Genomic DNA, 22,771 nt, shown 5'->3' with positions numbered 1-22,771 from the left:
AAGTAGCGAGACAGAAAAGGAGAGAGAGAGAACGAAAGAAAATTAGGCGTAGTTCAGAAAAAAACAGATTTGATCTCGATGATTCGAGAAGAGTAAAGAAATGGCTGCTTCCGAGATTGAGAGAGAGAAAAGGAGGAGTATACGGTGGAGGAGTCAAAGACGGAGGAGGAGGAGTTGGTGGTGGTGGTAAAGAGGTCTCTGAGAAAAGAAAAATGTTTCTGAGAGGTAACAGAGTGGTAGAGGTAAGAGCGAGACTGAATGTGATGGCAACGCCGCCGGGCCCACATGTTCCCACGTGTCAACTATGTTGATGTATCTTGCGCTTGACACGGATCATCTGGACCCACAAGAAATTGGTTTCTTATGTGATATTTATTTTCTTTTCCTTTTTTATGAAAGATCTGTTGTTATTTATTATTTACCCTATTTTTAAAATAATAATAGTACTATCAATTTTGTGGGCGAGGAATACTATGCGCGATTTTTTAAAAGAAAAATTATTGGAGGAGAAAGCTTAAAATTGCGTTTAAATTTTTAACTCACGACTAAATAAAGTTTATTTTAAAATTTTTGTTTTAATTATGGGCTTAATTTGTTAGGTTCTCGCGCGGCTCATGGAGACTGAGAGCTTATGAGAAATTTAGTGCGCTATTCGAGCAGGATAACCTTTTCGGACTAAGTGATATCAGAGCCTCGTAACGTTTCGGGGGTCTCGGGTTTGATTTCGCCCTGCATAAAAAACAGCTCTGTGCTAAGAGTGGGCCTGGAGAATCCAGAGTCTGCGCAAGTGGAGTCGTGGTGGGTTGGACCCTGGCCGTGCGCGGCCCATGGAGACTGAGAGCTTATGAGGAATTTAGTGCGCTACCCAAACAGGATATCATTTTCGGGCTAGGAAAATGAATATGATCATTCACTGTCTGACAAAATTAGAGAAAGCTCACCAAAAAAATAAGAAGAGCCTAGCCGGACATATAATTTAGTGCGGTTTAATATTGAATTTAGGGAGTTTAAATTAATTTTATAAATAGAAATATTATTTTAAATATTAAAAAAATAATTAAAAAAATATTTTATTATTTTAATATTTATATAATTAAAATATATTAAATTTAATTTTAAATTATTTTTTAATATTTTTTAATTATTATATTTTAAAAAATAACAACAATGTTAAACAGCCCTTAATTTTATTTTTAAGATTTTAGTTTTGTAAATCAAGTTCCAAAGGAATAATAATTGAAGTCAACCCACAGAACAACAACCCCCTCAAGTGAAGGATAAGGATGGCGAGGTCAATGATTGAGAGGATCCAGTCTTTTTTCCTAATTTTGTATACTCGTGGTTTAGGTTTAGACCTTTTAATGCCATCGAGTGAAAGTCGCTACCCATTGCCCATCTGTTCATGATAGAACTCAGAATTCTCTTGAGCTTTGCCTTCTCTAAGAACCAATCATGAGACAGCACATGTCTATAACAACAATGTGGACAAATAGATTTTTTTTTTTAATATTTATTATTAGTGACATGGATGAATACCAAACTGGAAAATTTTGAGAGACACAAGGGTGTACAAAGTAATTTACATACAGTTCATTTACTTCGCAATTCACTTTCTCTGCTGCTCTCTCATTATTACATTTCTCTCCACTTCCCTTTCCCTACTCCTGTTTTCTTTCCTTCCCAATTTCCCCTTTCTAGCACTTTCCTCCTATTAGACTCTCAAAACCTTCATCTTCCATGTCAATCCAAGCCCTCCATTTTCCCCACACTATATATTATTAATATATAATATAAATTATTTAATAAAAAATAAATATAAATTTTAATAATATATTTATATTTTTTTAAAAATTATAATATTTAAATATTATATATAAATTTATATACTTTATTTATATTTTTTAATTAATTTTGTAAATATTTTGACATAAATATAATAATTATTAAACTAATATTCACTCAAGCATATATTAAATGCATTAAATAAATAATAATAATAATTATTATTATTATAGTCGTATAGATATCAAAGTGTATCCTAAAATACAGCATAAAACAAAAGTTAAAAACATTTCCGTTGCCGGGAATCGAACCCGGGTCTCCTGGGTGAAAGCCAGATATCCTAACCGCTGGACGACAACGGAAACGATGCTTATACCTTTTCATTAATATTAATAAAAAGTTAATACAAATTTGCATAACCAGCGTAGAAATTCAATGCATCCAAGCGTTAACACGGATGAACCGTTAAATTTTTTTTTAAGAACCGTTAAAATAAATTTAATTCAAATGAATTTATAAGAAAATTTATGTGTTTGTAATATTTTTAAAATAATAGAATTCATTTGAATTCTATTATTTGGTATAATTAACAAGTGAAATGAGTGTTTTTATTTTCATATTTTACCCTTATTTGTTATTATTTTTTTTTTTTAAATGTCCACCAATAATCAAGTGGGCCTTATTTATTTGTTTGTTGCATATGAGAATGAGGTAGGTAGAAGCAAAGCAATCCTCCTCCAGAAGAAATGAGTAATGTCTTGAATGATCAAATCAAACTATTGAAGAGAATAATTTGAAATAAATATTGGACTCTTGCACTATCTATGATGTAGAGAGATTTAAACAAGAAACATTTTTTTGAGACACCATGTGGCCTCATAATCTTTTCAGAGAAAATAAATCTTCACTTGCCACTTGCAATATATTTGCAGTTTAGGGCACTGGGTAAAAAAAATACAAAAAGGGGCTTAAATGCCAACTTGCAGCCTGCCCCACTCACCCACATCAGATATACATGATTGAAAATTTGAAACATGGTACACAAATGACAAAACCATGTGACTTGAAGTTGAGTTCAGTTCTTCACTAACATAATTGAACTTTTTTGAGCAACCTAACAGGATTTGAACACATCACTATGGGAAGAGAGACATAGAGATCTACACCAACCAATGCTTCCTAATCAAAGGAAGAATTTACAATTACTATTATAAATAAGAACCCCAATAAGAATTTACCATCTTTTATTTAGCTATCAACTTTCTTTATTCCAGCATCAAATGGATTTCCTCTTGCTTTGTCAGGTACTCCCACTAGGGTAGACACAACCATTATAACCTACATGGGAGCAAATCAAGATTAAGAAAACAAAAAAAATTCAGATGTGTAGCCAACAGCAAAAATGAATAGGAAAAAGTCTTAAAATGAGAGAAAGACGGCTATAAAGTATAAACAACCATAAAGATCAATTTTCTTTAGGTTATTGGTGGGGACTGGGGACATCACCCCCTTACAGCTTGTTTTGAGAGAGTTTTTAAAGGTAAAGGATGAGTTTTTAAAGTGCTATGCTTATTTGTTTGGGAGGAAGGTTTTTTTAAAAGAGGTAAGCTTCCAAAATCCTCAGCCTGACCTTATTTTATAAAACCTTCCCTCACTTCACATCCAAACACTGTTAAAATTCTCATGAAAATGAAGAAAAGCTAATAATCTTTCACATTGTAATAATGCATATCAGTGGTGATGCTAATCCAATAAAGAGATATCACCTTTTCTTAAAATTATTTTCCCTAATCGCCTTTTTCATAAAGTTATATACCCATTTATTAAAGAGTTGGCCATTAATTATTCTCAAATTTATTTTCTAGATAGGACATGACTTGCACATATGTAGTCTATAATAATATATGGCCACTGTTTCATTGTGGGAATTCAATAAATCAAAAAGAAAGCTGAAGTAAAAGAAAGATTACTGGGATTGTTGGATGTGAGTGTAGCAGTCTGAGAGAAATCACAATCCCATTGATTCTTGCCAGAAGTTTGGTAGTAGAGATTCATGGCAAAAGCAGCATGTGAAACCAAAGTATTTGGCTCGAAACAGGCACCTCCTGGTTGAATCGGGCTGCAATCTATGCCTTGACCACAAGCATAGTCAAGACTTCCTTGCAATTGTGCATCAGAAACACCAGCCTTGGGCATACACCAACCTGCTCCTGTTGGTTTTACTGATGGACTTGCTGGAGTTTGGGGCGTCGATGGAGTCTAAGGATGAAACACCGTAATTTCAGGAACAGAACATATAATTTCAAGAAAACTTTCACTAGGTTTCAGCTTTTCTCAATGAAAGAAACTATGCAAACATGAATATAATCTCTTACCAGGCTACTGCTCTTTGAGAGACCAACATCATATGTCATGGAAAGGTCAGGTTTGAAAAGGCCAAATGCTCTTTCGGAGGCAGGCCCAGGCTTCAAATCCTCATCATAGATTGCAAAGAGGTATGTATCTACAGATTTTCCGGGCATTAATGGGGTACCAACCAATGATCTAAGGTGAGCAATCAAATTGCCATTATAGGCTCTTGCATTCTCAATACTGGGTCCAACTTCATTACTGTCACCGCGGTAAGGCCATCCAGTCTCAGCAACCAAAATCTCAATATCCTTGAATCCCAAGGCATTCAAGGCAGATCGCACAGCATCCACCTGCAATTCACAATCCAGTCCTGAGTACTCTTGACTATTTGGGCCGGGTCAAGCCCAGCCATTTTTTTTATTGTTTTTCCGAAAAATTGAAACGATTAATTAATTATTGACTTCACCTCACCTGAGCGTCAAACATGTTCATGTACTTAATCCCGTTGCCCGAGTCGACTCGTCCCGAGTTGGGTTGAAACAGGCAGAAAGCCAAGGTCTCTGGTCTGGGGTCGCTCTGGTAAGCGAAAAAGGGGTAAGGGTTGATAGCAAGAGGTGACCCGTTGTCTCTCTGGAATTGGAGTAACCCTCTCATGGTATCTTGATAAGACGGGTTGAACAATCCGGAAGAGGGTGGGTCAGACTGAGACAAGACGGCCATGGAATGGACGGTGGAGACCTTGATCTTGCCACCAAGAGAGGCAGCGTTAAGCGCGTTTTCCATATTTTGCATTGCGGATAATAGTTGAGAGATCAAGTTTTGGTCCCCAGACAACACTACCTGTCAAGTGAAGCTCAATTCAGTTCCCTGGAAAAATCATATTATAAGAATCCTTAGCTCCTACCAATTACATTTCTTGATTGTTTCGTTTCAAAACCCAATTTTACTAGAATTTCTTTTAGCAGCTTGTTATGGAAATTTGAGGTATACGTATATAAAAAGTTGCAGGCGAAGAAAATGTGATGTGACCTCGTTACCAATGGTGATGAGAATGATGTTGCTAGCCGGGTAATAGGGCAAGACGTTCGAGTTGACCCACTGAGTGGCTGAGTTGGGATCGGAAGCCAAAGCTGGGATATCACCATTTCCAGCTCCAATGACGATGCCAATCCCAGTATTGGCAAGAGCCTTAAGAACCGCTGGATCGGCCCCGTAGAGCCTCACTTTCTGTATAGCCGTCGATTGCAGAAGTTTAGCGGTGGCCGCCGGTGGTGGTAGGTTGTCAGCAACCAAACCATAATTAATGCCAATAAACGACTGCGACCCTGCAAGAAAAGAAAAACAATCAAATCCAGAGAACTAGAGAAGCAAAAAGGAAGCAGATGAGGTCGTTTCCGAATTTGGTGTCAAGAAAAGCATATCCACGGTACCTTGTAATCAGTGAGACATGGCAAACAAAAAGAGTGGACATGAAAAGACTTGGCAAGTTTAGAATTCCTATTAACAAAATGAAAAAAGCTGGAAAATTGGAACTTACTGGCTAACAAGAAGAAAGCTTGGAAGAGGAAAAAGAGCACGATAAGCCTTGAAAACGCCATGTATCTGTTTCTTTCTTCTTCTTCCTATTTCTTGATGGTGCAGACTCCTAGTTCTAGTAATGTGGAAAATGGGTTTTGGGGGGTCTGAAAGGACAAAGAAGCTGGGAACTATGGAAGGGAATGTGAGGAGAGAGAGAGAGACAGAGAGAGAGAGAGAGCGTAGTAAAGCTAGCAGCTTGTCATCCAGTGGAGTGGGTTAGATACCTATAGAGGACCCAAAGCCAGAAGAAAAAGAAGGGAAGAGTACTATAAGGGTAATAAAAATTAACTTTTTGTGTAATAGAATAGAGAAGAAGGGATTTTTGGATTGTAGCGTTGGGATCCAATTAATTAATTGATTGATTACGTTAGATGGCTGTCCTTGTGGAGTGGGACATGCGGATGCTGTCCTTCAATTGAATCAGTGATACATGAGCTGGGGCAAGAAGTTGCAGGGAAAAAAGGTGGTCAAGTTTGGGCACTCTCAGCCACCCACCTACTAATCTGCTATGGCATTGGAGAGTAAAATTTTTATATTTCTCACTACTTTCTAAAAGTGACGCCTTTCACTTTCGGCTATGCGTTCAGCTTCAGCCCTTGTACCTTTCTCTTCCGTTGTTTGGCTGAAAACGATTGGCACGTTTCTGCTGACCACTGCCCATTTTTGCTCATTTTCTTTTTCCCTTAATTTTTTATATAAACTATTATTTAAAAAAAATAGTTTTATATAAATTATTAATTAAAATATATCTCATGATTATAAATAATGCTAAAATATATCTCATGCTAAAATTCTTTCATGATTATAAATAATAATTAATAAAATAATTTATTATTATTGTTTTAATTTTTTAATTTGCTTTATTAATAGAAATTTAATTTTTTTAATAAAAAACTTTAATTTTCTAATTTTCTTTATTAATTAAAAAATGATTTCAGAAGAAATTTATAAAAATTTTAACTTGGGGTAAAGTTATAACTAAATTAATAGAAGGTTAAATTTGCTAATTTGAATTTCATTTGAGGGGTTAATTTACAATTTTAGACTGATTTTATTTTTTTAATAATAAATAAATTATTTAAAAAAAAAAAAAAGGTTTAGGGTCATGGTCCCTTCTAGCCAATCTTATCCTATTGAACACACAATGTTCAACCAACATATATATGTAAAGGACCATATATAAAATAAATAAAATTCACATATTTACTTATTAAGTTAATAATAAATCATCTTTAAATAAATTTTTCCACGAATTGAACTCATTTTGGTAGGCTAACATTTATTCCTAATATTGAGTTTATAATCCAAAAAAAAAAAGATTTGTATTTGAAATCAGCTCTCTAGACAATTTATTTACTCTGTTGAAAACGAACAAAAGTAGAGGCAATTTAGGATGAACTTCACCATATTTAATGTCAGGTAAAATTAATGAGTTACGTAACGTGTATTTTGGAGGAGAAATTTACTTGCAAGATCTTTTCTGTCTCACCAGCCCCTTCCTCTTCTTTCCAGATCACTGAATTTTCCTACGAGAGGATTTTTTTTTTTTTTTTTTTAATGAATTACAAGAGAGGAAAGTTCCGCTCTCATTATTATGCGTTTGTGCGACGTCCATCAGGCTTGTAGCATGCGAGGGCCGAAAATATACCACTTGGGTTTTGCAATAGGCATCAATTTTTATATATTTTTTTTGTTTAAATATTTAATTCTAAAATATATTACGTCAAAATTTTTTAAAAAAATTTATGTAGATGTTTAACTATAATATTTGCAATATTGCCATTATTTGGAGTAAAAAACGAGAGGAAAAAAAAATATCATGGTTAAACTAAACAGTTGAGTACAGTTTTTTTTTTTTTTTTTTTTTTTTAGTTTTTCTCTTTTGACAGCAATTAATGAGTTTTTCACTGATGCTCTTCAGAACTGTGCCCATCGGACACGAATCTAAAGTTATTTCCTTAATATTGAGTCCTATTTTCTCCTTAATTAAAAAAAAAAAAATCTTATTTTCTGCATTATTAAAGCCTTACTTTCTCTCTTTTGAAAAATTATATTTATTTGTTATTGTATTTGATATTTGATAGAGTATTTGATAATTTAAAATAGAATATAAATTATTAATTTCTTTTAATTAAAGACTTAAATCTTCAAATACAAATAGACGTCTACCCATAGAGCATGAAAATATAAGTATACTCTTTTCATTAATTTTAGACTCTTATGCAAATAGCAAGTTTTCAAAAATAAAATATTGCATTTATTCAAAAACATGATTCATTGCTATCAGGAAAATTATTCTTCTCCATCTAAATTATAAAAAAAAAAAAAAAAAAAAATTAATTGTCTAAATTTTTTTTTTCTCTTATACAGAAATTATATTATACTTATATTATAATATTTATTAATAAATTATGAAATTTTCTATCTACAAAAAACAATAATTGCCAGTTTTTTTTTAAACAATAAATAATTTTTAAAATTTAAAAACATGAAAAATTATATTCTATTGTTAAAAATAATATTTTATTAAATCAAAATTAATTTGAGCTAATAATTAAGCTAAAAATTGACATAATTGAACATTGAACTTTATTGCTAAATTTAAATTAACAAGTCTGCCTCAACCCATCACTTATTATTTTTCGACTTGTTGATTTCAACTCCCACATTCACAGGATGATGACAGGTTCAGCTTTGGGAAACAATGGCATAAACATAAAGATCGGGTTGAGGAAAAAACAAATAAAATAAGAAACTTTCACATACAAAAATAGTACAAAACTTGGTTCTGATTACAACACAATCGCAGTCAGAAAACCCTCACAACAAGACATACGTCTAGAAACAAACACCAAAAAATAATGAGGAAATTTCCAAAAGTTGGTTATACCCAAGGAATAAACATGAGAATAACCAAGACCATAAATAATGTATGGCATTCATATATCAACAGCAAATTGAATCAAGGAAACAAAAAATACACATCTCTGCGTTGAAGCCACACCCCTCAGCCATCCAAAAAAAAAAAAAAAAAAGAAACTGGAAACCTGATTTTGAAATATAAGACTATCAACCCCCAGAGTGGGAGACTGGAGTAGTTTCAAAGTGGCCATCTTTAAAAGAATTTATGAACTGTTGTGGCAAAGCATGCTCCACCTACAAAAAGAAAGATGCATAAATTAATTTAAAATTTCAGAATTCACGTATGCAAGCAATTTTTGTATAGCATATTAGTGAACATTTTAATCCAATATAATACATCTTCAAATTGATCTCCCAAACATGCCAAATGTATGACCAGTGAATGACAAAATTTGTGGCAGTTTATTCTTATAGATGTTTATGTCGACTTTTGCATCATAAAACTTTGTGAATATAACATCATGCATTTGAAAAGTTATCCACATCTAGCACCAAAATAAAGGCCAGCTTCTTCAGTTGCCTGGTCCAAATAATATAGAAATCTAGCTTTCATTATCGTGGATTGTAAACCTCAAGAATCTAGAGCTAAAGATCCAGAAATCAACTGGGATCCAAAGTCATATCATTAATCTAGCCAAACAATGCATTTTTCAAAAATGCTAGACATCCCCCAAAAACCATCTATTTAACCCACTTAAATGTTGGTAAAATCGATCCGCTCGAAATCACTAGATAGCATATAATAATATTCCCACCATGTCACAAAATATCTGCAGAGGTTGACAGCCACAGGTGTACAATTTAATTAGGCAGGTGTGTCATATTGAAAGCTCATAGAAGTCAAAGGCAAAAAGGATCTCAAAATAGTGCCTAACATTTTTATACTCGATGCACTCTGAAAATGTCTTCCTATGCTACTATACACAAGCCAACAATTAATGCACCTAGGCATTATTCAATTATCAGAAACTTCTAATATGGCAATGTCTAGGACAGATTAAACCATAGCTGCCTTCGGCAAAATCAGAATAAAAAAAGAAAAAAGAAGCCCAAATGCTTGGCAACAAAAATGAATATGATGATTTTTGCTTACACTCTGGAAGGTGAAAGAATCTTTTGTATAAACCAGCCAACCACATCCTACGACCTCTTTACATAAACCATAACTTAAGCAGAAAAAGGGGATGATGGATAATCAACTAAGTCTTTGAGAAGTTAACGAAGTCTAAAACTTACCCAATCACCATTAGACTCTGCACCCGGTATCAAAACATTGATCTCGCTTGACTTGGCAGTAGTTATAGATGCTCCCAAAGAATCTTTGCTTAAATATAACAGGCAGCCTGATGTGTTGTCCACAGAAACAGTTGGGGACGAACCCTAGATTTGGCACAATTTCCATATATCTAAATTAGATCACACCAGTACTACATAAACAAAGAATTGACTTGATATCCTAGAATTTAAATGTAAGACATTTTAAAAATATTTAGGGATTCTACACAGAAAATTTATAAATAATATAGAAAATACCTGGCATTGCACCTCAACACCACTGCAATTTACAATCTCACAAGCAGCCACAACATCCTGTTTATCAAGTTGAGAATGTGAAGTGAGACATCAAACCTAAAAATATAATCATACCAGAGTAATATTTCTTTTCCTCTTGTCCTTCTTTTTCAATTTTTGAGATCTTTCATACTAACCGTAAATACAACTCCCATCTTAGTGCATTTGTCAACGGTTATATTGTTGACTTTCCCTGCAAATTGTCAGAATCAAAATTAGGTTTCTCAGGTTTTCTAGGCAGAAATGCAATGTAGATCCATTGACATATAGCAAAGTTCGTGCATGCTTAGAATGGTTAGCATAAAATGGTAAGGTGATCAGGCTTATAAGAAAATTAAGAGTTACCTTGAATCTGCAAAACAGAATCTTTGCAACCAAAAACATATACTGACTGTTTTGCATCACAGTCATCAATTACTAAATTCTTTCTTCCAATTTGATTTTCAACAACCCACCTGCAAGAAAAAGGATGCAACACACAAATCAAACTCTACATCAACATGGCAGCTCAAATATAAATCAAACGAGAATATAAAAATGAGGCATACTCACTTACGACCCATTTGAAGCTCAAGTTTTGGAGGTCCTGCCTTAGAAAAAGAAGGTGAACTAGTACGGCCTTCCTTCTCACTGGTACCAACAACACCAGTTCTATCTGCACGGTTCTTCGTCTTCATATCAGCTGTGACCTTTCTAAGACCTGAAGAGCAAAAAATTAATAATAATTAAAAAACAAAATCAGAATAGTCCAATATACACTCAAGGGGAAAAGGTTTTTATCTAATCTGAAAAGTACCTGCAGTCACAGACTTGCTTGTGTTGATTTCTTGGAAAACAGCAGCCATCCCTTCTTTTGGCTTTGATGACGAAGGCTGAGAAGATTCAGCACTGAAGAGAGAGGCAGGTGGAGGTGGTGGAGGAGCAGGAGCTTTAGATGGAGCAGAAGCTGGTGCTTTGCCAGAAACACCCCATGTTGGGCCCAAGGGATAATTACTCTTAACATAATCCCTCAAACCTGGAAGATATAACTCCTTCATGGCTTTGGCCCACTCAACATGATTTGGGTCCTTGCTTTTGTACTCTACAAGAATCTGAATGTTGCAATGGAGTATGTCAGCAACAAGTTAAGATTAGTTTACTCCTAGGCTAAACAAACTGTTGATGCGCAATTAGATCAAGCAAGTACAGCATTGTGATAGAAGTATCAAATACCAACAATGAAATTAATAAAGATCACCCCTCAATAAAGGTCTAAGCTTCAAATTTCCTTTCCTAACTTGGTACAATTTCCCCTCATATGAATAGTGACTATTAGGGGTAACATATTGAAGTAGAACCACAAGGAACACTCAAAAGGAAAAGAAATAAACTCTCAAATTTCTATTAATTTTCAATTGTCAATAACTCAACTCAACTCAACTCAACTCAACTAAGACTTTATCCTAAAATTTGGGGTCAGCTGTATGGATTCTCTTTCTCCACTTTTAACGATCTTGGATCAATAATAATAATAATAATAATAATAATAATAATAATAATAAGCTCTAGAATAATACCTAATTTGCATACATATTTAGAGAATAATATTAATCCTATTACTACTAGGATCAAGAATCCCAAAATTGGAAAACACTAAATCAATACTAACTAGAAAAATACTAAACCTGATAGAACTCTTTAAATATTCTTAAATAATAGAAATATTACTTCCTAATTAAATTTCCTAAATAATAAAAACCTAAAGTTCTTAACTTTATAATGAAAAATTAGAATAAAATAATTCCTCAATTTAGTTTCTGCATCATTCTCCCCTAGTTGGAGAAAAACTCAACATCAAATTTTGTAGTGATAAAGAATTAACTAAATTTGGCGAACAGTTGGCTCTTATCTTCTTCAATATTAGCAATAAGATAGAAACGATGAACTTCATTGTTTCCTTCATATCCATGGAAACATCTGAACATGTAAAATTAATCACAACTATAGCTCAAAGTCACTTTGATTCATTAGGAACAAGAGAATTAGATAAATTTCAATTTCCATTATCTTCTTCACGGTGACGGCCTGCTCTTCTTCTTTCTCTATCTTCTCTATGGTCTGACACCAAATTAATGTAGAACCACAAAGAACAGTGAATCAGTGATGCAGACAAGAAAACTAGATTTAGAAATTATTTCTATTTAACTTTTAGTTGTAAATTTAAGATCTTTCATTCAAATTTTATGTTATAATTAGGAAGTTTAGGTTCCCATTATTTAGAAATTTTAATTATTTATGAATTCTACTGCTTAGAATTCCTAGTTAGTGTTGTTGGTTTGGTATTCTTAATTAATATTCGTTTAGTATTTTGTTAATCATAGTAATAGTAGTAGGACTAGTTATTAAACCATAAATACATATATTGTCCACCTATATTGGTCAAGATTATTATTGACAATTGAAAATCATTCGAACTTTAGAGAGTTATTTCTTTTCCTTTTGTTTGTTCTATTGGTTCGATAATGACAGAATCAAGGAAAACTATATTTAATAATTGTTTTTATTTATTTTTTAACTGTAAAATTACGATCTTTCATTTAGGTTTTCTATTATAATTGGTTTCTATTATTCATTTTAATTATTTAGAAAATCTATTATTTAAAATTTCCTAGTTAGTGTCAGTTTTACGTTCCAAGTTAGATTGATTTAGTATTTTTTTTATTGTAGGATTCTTAATTCTAATAGTATTAGGATTACTAATATACTACAAATACCTTGTCATCAAGGTATTTTACTAGAGAGCTTATCATTACTGATATGGACAATTGAAAATTAATAAAAAATTTGAGATTTGTTTCTCTTCCCTTTTGAGTGTTCTTTGTGTTCTACATCAAACACTCAAAGAGGAAAAGAAAAAGAACTCTCAAATTTCTATTAATTTTTCAATTGTCAATAATAATAACCACTAGAAAAAATACGCAAGTTACATAGGTATTTATAGGCTAATATTAATCCTACTACTACTAGGATTAGGAATCCCAAAATATGAAAACACTAAATCAATATTAACTAGGAAAATACTAACCCTAATAGATCTCCTTAGTATATTCCTAAATAATAATAGAATTCCTAAATAATGAAAACCTAAACTTCTCAATATTACAATGAAAAATTAAATCAAAATAATTCCTTAATTTAATTTTCCTTGACTGCATCACATATCCTGCTTAAAGATGTCATATGTGAATAACATAGTATGATAGCGATATGAAAACAAAAAATAAGAGGGAAAGAATTGCAGAATTAGGAATTAACATCTAATTCTTTAACATCCTCGCCAAGCATCCACTCAATCATTTTTCCATCCTTTGCCTAGAGCAATAAATAATAGGTCCACAAAGAGGCAGTTTCCTAAAGTCAGTGGTTGGCTTCCAGTAAAGCTACGAAGTACCTTGTTGTTGTAAAATTCAGCCATTTGCCAACTCTCTTCAACATGTGCAATAGGCATGCTCATACCTTAAATGAGAGAGCAATTTAATCAAGGACAAGAAAATCACGAATTATATGCTATCAGAATATAAAACCACACAATTTACTTACCACAATCTTTTCCTGTATAGGCAATCCATGCCAAAGCTGTCAGACTGTCAGCAGCAGACTTCAAGTGGTTAAAGAAATCCGATCTCCTTCCCTCTGTCATTGCATTTGCTTTCATGATAACTTCATTCAATGGCTTGAGAAATTCAGCCAACTCTGCAAGGTCAGGTTTCTGCACCGATGAAATAAAACCATTTAACACCACCAAAATCTGATTTACACAAAGGAAACAATGTGTTGAAAGTGGAAAGTCAGCGTATGACCAATCTCTGGAGCTAGTCACTAATACTTTGCTATGTTTTAATTTCATCTTTAGAGTTCTCATTCAGTAATTACAACATCAATTCCGACCAGAAAACATTGACACCAAGTGCAAGACTATACCACAATTCAAGAAATGTGTGTTCAAATAAAGATCTTGTCAACCCAAGCATGACATTTTGATATTAAATATTCCCAAAAAAGATATCGAAAGAAAAATTAAGGAGAGTCAAGTAACCAGTCATTTTTGAACGATTTCCCTCTAATTACGATATTATTTACTTTATTCATTTTCCACTCATAGATATACACATTAAGAACCACCAGATCAGATACATAAACATAAGATCCATAAAATAAAATTATATCCATGCGAATGATCTGAATCAAATTCATCGAATTTCCCTTTAATCCTACACACCGATGACATAACAGTTCTAGCCCAGAAACACCTCAAAATGTAGAATCCAACCGAGACAAACTATTGTTTAATCACTTCTTAAGATGAAAATGCACACGTAATCTAGTAAGCTGTTTCAAAAATCCCTACTGAATAACTGGACCGAGTATATGACAATTCCACTTCCAGGTTCAATATTCCCGATATTGCATGAACAATTAGACGAATCATTCTTCCTTCAAAGTGGAACAAATGCTACAAACAAAGCTCCATAAAGTAAAAACAAAAATGAAAAAAACCAACGACAAAACCACTACCTGAGTTTGCTTAGCCTTAACGAGAAGCTCCTTCTGAACTCTAAAAGCTTCTTGTACAATCTTCGTAACCTCCAAAACCTGTCCTCCAATCTTCTCAGCAGCAGCCGAAACCCTACCAAAGAACTGCCCTAAGAGATCGTCGAATGCCACAATTGACGGATCCACGGTCACATCAGCTCCACCAAAGTCCGCAACGCCGCGGTCCCTGAATGCCGAAACTGACAGCGCCTCCAACCGCGCCACGGCCGATTCGAGCCTGGAGATCAGCTTTTCCTCCATGGCGCAGAGAAGCCCTACCTCTTTCCCTCCTCACTCTATAGATAACTGACCTTTGTCCCTTTCTTCTCTCTCTGGAAGTTTTTGTCAGAGATAGAGCAGATCTGAAGGACTGATTGCGCCTGTGGATTTTAATGGGAGAAAGCTTTTGCGGTCACCGAAAGTAGAAAAGGGGGAAAGAGAGATTAGTTAACCTTTTCGGAAAGCGATGGGTGGTGGTTTTCGAAGGGAAGACATGGCAGCGGTGGATTTGTCTGGTGAAAAGTCTTGAAAGGAGGTAAAGTTTTCGAAGCTCTCAAAATTTTTAAAAATTTTACTTTCTCAATTCATTAAATTGAAACCATGAATCAAATCGGATTAATAATTTTGGTTTATAGGATTAGTTCAAAACTAGGAGATAAAGGGTTGATTTCGATCCCCTCCTTAAATCTAAATTGAAATCATTTTGAACTAGTGGTTTTAAATGGGAATCAACCTAATTCAACATTTTTCTTATTTTTTTTAAAAATCATATTAGATTCTTTTATTTTTTTTTACATTAAAACCGAGACTGAATTAGAATCAAATTAAAAATAGACAAATTGCATCAAATCATTTCGAATCGAAAATCGATCCGAATCATGAGGTCACCGGAACTAGAATAAACCGGTGGTCGGTTTACTTAAGGTGGGTTTTTTTTGGCAAATATGAGATGACACTTGTTGGTTGGAGAGGATTTCAATTGAATCACAAACCAAAACCATTGATTTAGTATGAAATCAAACCAAAATAAATAGAAAATCACCTAATAAATGACTTTGGAAGCCTCTCAGAAAACCAACGGCAAATGCTAATGAATCTTCTTAAAAAACACCCCCGTCAAATATTCAAGGTTACCCATGTAATTGGAGAAGGGCTTTACGCTAATGGCACTTGCTGTCTAGTCATTTCCAAAATGAGAATAATTCACTAAATTCAGAGTAAGGGAAGTTTTGGCAACCTGAGACAAAATAAAAACCAACCGAATCAATAGGAAGGGAAGCCCCTAAAAACTATAAAGATTCGCCCATTTTCAAATCCATCTTATAACAGTGCAAAAATCAGTGCTTAATCCCAATATAACCTTCTGTAGGCTGCTTGGAAGTTCCAACGAAGCTACTGCAAATAAGAGACGTTAAAAAATAAGATTAAGATGAAATTTGAATCACATTGTCTGTACAACCATATTTGCTGCTGAGAACATAAATAAATACACTTTTTTTAAAATAAATCACTTATAAGAGAAGAATTCAATTAATTTTTATAATATCACATTTAATTTCTAATTTTTTAAAATGAAAAAACTTTTTAAGTAAAAAAAATTAAAATTTTCCATTTCAAATATAAGAATTAACAAAAGAAAAATTAATTAAATAAAATAATGACAAAATTCTACATTTTAAATAAGGCACCAGCACAAAAAGAAGTATTATAAGCTATTTTCATCATGAACGCTTTATTCACAAATCTCAACCGGTGAAGACTAAACCTTCCAGTATTTACAGTCTACAAACCACATCCCAACTTATCAATTTCAATATATGGATCGAAGAACTCCAAATAAAATTTCAAGTTACACACTCAGTTTCGTAACACATTGATTTTGGAATTCAAGAGTCAAGAAGTAAGACATAAAGTATCAACTTGATCAAAGTGACACGACCCTATAAAGAGAGGAGCGACTCCCTGAAAGACCCTTTGGGGAGCTAGATAGCTTTAGCCTTTAGGTAATTTCTCATATTATTTTATCTGTTATTTACTTGTTTTCGGGAGCGGCGACAAATGACAATTGTGTGAGAACAAAACTTCTCCTTCGTAGGCAAACATGAGAAAATCATTATTGCTAGAGCCCATTTCCACTCGCAGGAAGACAAGCCATTTGATTTCGTTTTATTGCATGAAAGACGATGTCTTAATTGGCAGGGACAAGAGCATCCCACAAGTGTACTGCAATACAGAATCCACCATTTAAATAAGGAGAACAGCATGTGTTATATGAAGGTGAAACTATTAATTTCACTGTCTGAAAGGACTAAATCCTGAGTTAATAAGATCATCAAATGTTGATCTGCTTTTTGTCTTTGACTTTAGCTTTTAAGTCTTAGGACCCACCTTCTCTCCGCCCCCGCCGGCGGGGGGTCGGAACAGCCCCATTTTGTTTCCCCCTTACTTAACCTTACCTTTCTTTTATTTTTTTTTTTTTTATTTTTGAAAGCCTCAAGCTTACCCTTGATGTAGGTTGTTGAAAAGGACAGGAGAAGAACAAATTCGTTGGAAAAGGAAATATGAACAATAAGTTTGATTCCAAGAAAAAGTAGTTCTAACTCTTGGCACACTTGACAAAGGGAAAATTCGACATCCTAAGTAGTCTATCTATAATTTGCACATGAAGACACAGACTCGCATTAAGGGACATGTGTGCTAATGTATAATCGTGTTGATAGGGCTTGTGATATAGCAATTGGTGATTGCAGTAAACTAGGACACAGCAACCAATTACAACAATATATTAGTGAAAGCAACAGAATTTCTACCATGATGACCAAGGCAGAGGCTTCCCATGCGTGGTAACTGACTGAATTTTGAAGCTTCTGCATCTTTCTTTGTCCCTTCAGAAACCGGCCATCTCTGATATCTCTATTATATTCTTAAGGATATAGCGCAAGCAAAACAAAGGATCGGTGTCTGCATTAAGTAGAAACATAGAAGGATCGTACTGATTTACTGAGAGTTCTGTCATAGATAACATAAGCTAGACGTTTCAAATATATATCAATCAACATTCATCAGAATGTACATGTTAGCCTAAAATACTGATAAAAGATTTTGATATTCATGAGAAGTAAGCTGAGATTTCACATATCCAAATATGATCCATATTTACAAGGCTCATTTTAACTCTAAGATGCCTAATGCATCATCAAAATGTGGAATATCCAAAAGGTTAAAAGGTAAAATATACACATTGAGTACACATGTCTGTATAGTTGTATACCAAATAAAAAATTATACTACAAAATAATTTGAAATCAGGAACTACAATCATCTTCGCTTTGATCTTTCTACATCACTCTCCCCTGCATGCTTGGTTGGATGTGGAACTTTGTTGGACACAGCTGCATGAGAAGGGGGAAGATCTTTCTCCCTAATTGATCTAAGTTCCTGCAGCAACCGGGCAAAAAAAAAAACTCTCAACTGAGGTTTATTTTGTTATTTTTTTTAATAAAAATGAAAATCCACGAGTTTGAGCACAGAAAGCTTTTAAATTTGCAACTGAAGAAGGAGAACCAACTAACAGCAGATTAATAGGCTCATCAAAAACTTCTTCTGAAAGTAAGAGTACAAAAGTATACAAATGGCTAAATTTGTGGCAAATAACTAGCGACTAGTAAGAAATTCTAAAGTATGAATTCAAATCTATTAAGAAAAGAACAAGTAAAAAAGGTTTTTCTTGCAGTTGCTGCAGTAGTTAAAATCCAGAATGGCAACCCTCAAGTAGATTCTATTGCAACAAATTAAGACCGGCATGACATATGCCAGTGTCCCTAATGCATTAACAGAACATATACAGTATTGATGCTATATAACAATGATTTTGAGAAGAGCAGGTGTTAAGGGAGTCAATTGCCAAGTACAGTGATACACAAAATCTCATTTGCAACTATATGAGCATCCTTGCTGGCTAATACTTCTATTGAATTTTTATGAAATATTTATGAAATCAATACAAACAGAATGAGGAGAATTCAAAGCAACATTCATGAAAATAGTAGAAAGCACATAACAAACATTATTGTTCAAAATTATACATAATATAAGAGGCATAGGTGGACTTACAGCACGAAAAGGAAAGTCATCTGCATCAAGCATATGAACGACTTGCCCCATTTTTGGTCGCTAATGGCATCCAAATCTATACATCGAAGACAAACAAGCAAGGTTCGTTTAAAAGCTCTTGGAGAAGGCTGAACTTCAATTAGAGGGTCTAAAACCTCTTCTCCACGATGACTGGCCACCATTCCTTTAAACCAGTCAACCAAGTTCATCTAAGATAAATTCAACAGAAACAGAGTTATGTTGGTGTTGTCTCTTTAATATCCATGCAACAGTAACAAAACTTGATAATCACCTCTCCAGCTGGCCTGGAGTAATCAATTGGGCTCCTTCCTGTTATCATCTCCATAAGAAGAACTCCAAAACTATACACATCACTCCCCTCATTAAGCATACCTGTACTTGCATAATCAGGGGAAACATATCTGGAACAAAATGACAACAAATTAATGTTAAAGGTTTACATGTCATTCACATTTATTTTTAAAGGTTTACTTGTCATTCACATCTAAGTTTCAATAGCTCAGTATTGAATAACCGAATTAGGAATGCAAGAAAGTACAAACCCGAATGTTCCCATAACACGGGTAGTGACATAGCTCGACTCAGAACCCAGAAGCTTGGCCAATCCAAAGTCAGAGACCTTTGGATTCCATTTTTTATCCAGAAGTATATTACTGGATTTTACATCACGGTGCACGACTTTAGGTTCTAAACCTTCATGCAAATAGGCTAGCCTGCAGCAGATATAGGAACCCATAAAACTTCATAGAAAAAGAAAGATAGGAAATGTGTAACTAAAAAGGGAAAAAAAAAAGTTCCATGAAATTGTCAGCCAGCAACAACTACAGTTCCTGAAGCTTTGCCAAAGAACACCATCAAGTCAATCCAATGAAGTGGCGGTTACAGAAAAGTATAATTTCAAACAGAAGATACAAAGTGAGATGAATTACAGGATCAATGAAAGTTGCAAGAGAAATGATGGAAAATTCCATATTCAGAACTTTATTGGTGCTCAAATAATTAATGTCGACTGATTAACAAAATCAACACTATTAGCATCTTTTGGAACCAAAAACTAACAAAAATTTAAGGCTCAAGGAAACAAGAATATTGCACCCTTTTGCTGTCCCAATGGCAATCTTCATTCGGATATCCCAGGTTAGAGGGCTAACAGGTCCTACATCACCATGTAACCATTGCTCTAAATTCCCATTGTCAACATATTCATAAACAAGCATCCTGCAAGGCCAATGAAATCACCCATGAGCAGAAAGAAGAAAATAATTCTCAATTTAAATGCACAATAACAGAGCCAAACTGGCATATGGAAATACCTCCGAGCACCTTCTGCGCAATATCCAATTAGACCGACCAAGTTCTTATGCCTTACTTTTCCAATGGCTTCAACTTCCACCCTGAACTCCTTCTCAGCCTGACCCCTACAAATACAAAACTCACAGCATATGAACTTTATCCAGATTTTTTTTTTCAGGTAGTCATTAAAATAATTAGAATGTTCTTAAAGTAACAGAGATGTTATGAAACATTGCAATTCTGCTTCACAAATTCCCTCAGGAGATAGATTTTCTTTTTAATAGGAGACAAAGATGCAGGTATTTGAACATTAATATCATACTCAGCAATTAGGCTACTAATACAATAGCAACTACAAATTTATTGTTATTAATATTGACCAACTGGAGAAGTAAAAATAGATGATTCCCTATCCATAATTTTCTATGAAGAAAAAATAATTGATGGTCTATAGCCATGGTTATTCCATAAACCCAACTGGATACGGTACACTGTTTGGAATACCACATCCTGAAAAAAGTCAAATGAGATCAACACCTATGCATCTTGATGACAAAAAAGTTAAAAGTAAGCTCATAGGTAACGTTAAAATAGTTGAAGTTTGAGAAAGTTCGAATCGATGAGAAATAAAAATGAAAAAGAACTAAAGAGGGAAGAAAGCAGCCATCTGCTTTTCCTAAACCCCACACCAAAGAACATCTGGCACCGACACACAAAGATGATACCGGTCCAGATTATATCTTTTCTTACTTCCAATTAACATTGACTATAGCAACTAAAGTAAAACAGAAAATTTCTTTGAAACCATTTTCTAGAGAAACAAAAAGAATCCTAAACATGAATTTCCAATTACTTTAGAGAACACTCACTTGTTGTTAAGCAGATTCTTCACAGCCACCACAGACCCATCCTTTAATACTCCTCTATACACAACGCCGTATCCTCCTTCACCGATCACATTCTCCTCCGAGAATCCACGTGTCGCAATCTCCAGCTCATTCAAGCTATACCAGCGGCCCCACCCGATATTCTGCTGTGCCTCCATCGACGACACGTCACTACTCGTGCTGCAAGACGCTTCATCACTCTCTCCACTTTTCTTCTGCTTCGGCTTCCCTTCTCCGATCTCCAAATCAACAACAGCCTCAATCTCCTTCTTCTTTATGAAATTCACATCTCCAGTTTTGACCTCCTCTTTCTCGTCATTTCCTTTCCGATCCAAAGCATTTATTTCTACAATTTCTTTGGATACTAACGGGATCAAACCGGAACTCTGCTTAGAGAGCACTTTGCTCCGTTTCCGGGAAATCCTGTTCAAGCGGATGCATAGGAAAACAAGAAGTAAAACTAAAAGTATGCATAGTGAAATAATTGCGATCAAAACATAGAGCTTTAGATTGAGAAATGATGTTTTTGAGGTGAGCTTGTGAGGCAAAGAGTTGCCAGTGTTGTTGTAGGAGGAGGTATCGGTGCCGGAGGCCGACATTGAGCGGTTACCGGCAGGTAGCGGAAGGGAATTCGATGGGAGAAATGTGAGTGTTTGGTTGACGAGAAAGTTGCGGGAATCAGTGGAAAATTTAAGAGTTTGCAGGGAAAAAAGAGAACGGGGCGAGGAGGAAAAATAAAAGTGCGGTTTCAACGGATAAAAAATTACAAAGTAAAGGCCAAGTAGCAAAGGAGAAGAAGCAGACAGGTTGAAGGAAACGTTGAGTTACGAGTTACATTTTGTGCCTGCGTATCTTAGTTTATTACAAAAATGACACTCAGAAGTAAACCGGTAATAAAACAGAAAATTTTACCAATTGGATGAGATATTTATATAATAATTTATATAAATCAATTAAAATATATAAATTTTAATATATATATTTTATTTATAAATTATAAAATATTTTTATAAAATTGAACTTATAATAATTATATTTAAACTAAATAAATAAATAATATTTGACTTTAAAACTATTTTTATTTATTTAAATATAAACATATATTTTATTGCTTGCAGTTGTATTAAATGTTTATTATAAAATTTTTATAAAATTAATTTTTTTTTAATTTCATGGTAATAAATATTTAATTTAAAAATATTAAAGTGCCTATACCTATTTTATTATCCAAGCCTTGAATGCGAGTAATGAACATTAAAATCTTTGCTTGAATGGGTGAACCGCATGATTTTTTTTGTTTTTTAATAAAAAAATAGGACAGTCTAAGTACGACGATCACAGTTTCCTTAGATTCGAAGCCCGAGGTCAAGAGTTAACGTTCTTAATTTATTATAACCTCAAAGGAATGACGTACCATCGAATCTGAGATAATACATTATGAAATGAATATCTGGATAATCACAAGAATTTACTCTCTTATCTATATATATAGCATATCACTCGTTAGCACACGTCAAATTCGAGTCTTTATTCTTTAAATTTCTTTATAAAAAAATAAATAAATACTTTGCTGCTCAATTTGCAGAATATTTCTCCAATTATTTGGGGCTGTGTTTGCAAAGGCCTAGGTAATTAGTAATTAGCAATTAACAATCCAAAGTCACAATCTTAAGAAAAAA

General features: G+C 33.9%; 2 protein-coding genes, 1 non-coding gene and 1 pseudogene across 3 annotated transcripts; all 4 read right to left on the bottom strand.

Annotated features, from left to right (window-relative positions):
* Positions 1-2,072: 2,072 nt before the first annotated feature.
* On the bottom strand, positions 2,073-2,144 carry TRNAE-UUC (transfer RNA glutamic acid (anticodon UUC)). The gene has a single exon. It is a non-coding gene; the product is annotated as a tRNA-Glu (tRNA).
* Positions 2,145-2,841: 697 nt separating this feature from the next.
* On the bottom strand, positions 2,842-5,944 carry LOC110649066 (glucan endo-1,3-beta-glucosidase 7). Its single transcript, XM_058140815.1, has 6 exons — positions 5,672-5,944; positions 5,164-5,459; positions 4,606-4,974; positions 4,158-4,484; positions 3,753-4,041; positions 2,842-3,120 (listed from the first exon to the last, which is right to left on the bottom strand). Exons 1-6 carry the CDS (start codon positions 5,730-5,732, stop codon positions 3,083-3,085), a joined length of 1,380 nt encoding a protein of 459 aa, XP_057996798.1. The 5' UTR covers positions 5,733-5,944; the 3' UTR covers positions 2,842-3,082.
* A 2,511-nt stretch (positions 5,945-8,455) lies between these two features.
* On the bottom strand, positions 8,456-15,421 carry LOC110649068 (cyclase-associated protein 1). Its single transcript, XM_021803478.2, has 10 exons — positions 14,761-15,421; positions 13,786-13,954; positions 13,637-13,701; positions 11,003-11,297; positions 10,759-10,906; positions 10,552-10,661; positions 10,344-10,399; positions 10,168-10,224; positions 9,871-10,014; positions 8,456-8,868 (listed from the first exon to the last, which is right to left on the bottom strand). Exons 1-10 carry the CDS (start codon positions 15,037-15,039, stop codon positions 8,782-8,784), a joined length of 1,410 nt encoding a protein of 469 aa, XP_021659170.2. The 5' UTR covers positions 15,040-15,421; the 3' UTR covers positions 8,456-8,781.
* Positions 15,422-18,088: 2,667 nt separating this feature from the next.
* LOC131176005 (probable receptor-like serine/threonine-protein kinase At4g34500) lies at positions 18,089-21,883 on the bottom strand (annotated as a pseudogene).
* Between the last annotated feature and the right edge of the window lie 888 nt (positions 21,884-22,771).

This window comes from Hevea brasiliensis, chromosome 18 (assembly GCF_030052815.1).
Source record: "Hevea brasiliensis isolate MT/VB/25A 57/8 chromosome 18, ASM3005281v1, whole genome shotgun sequence".
Taxonomy (NCBI): domain Eukaryota; kingdom Viridiplantae; phylum Streptophyta; class Magnoliopsida; order Malpighiales; family Euphorbiaceae; genus Hevea; species Hevea brasiliensis.
This window is presented reverse-complemented; position numbering and strand designations above follow the sequence as displayed.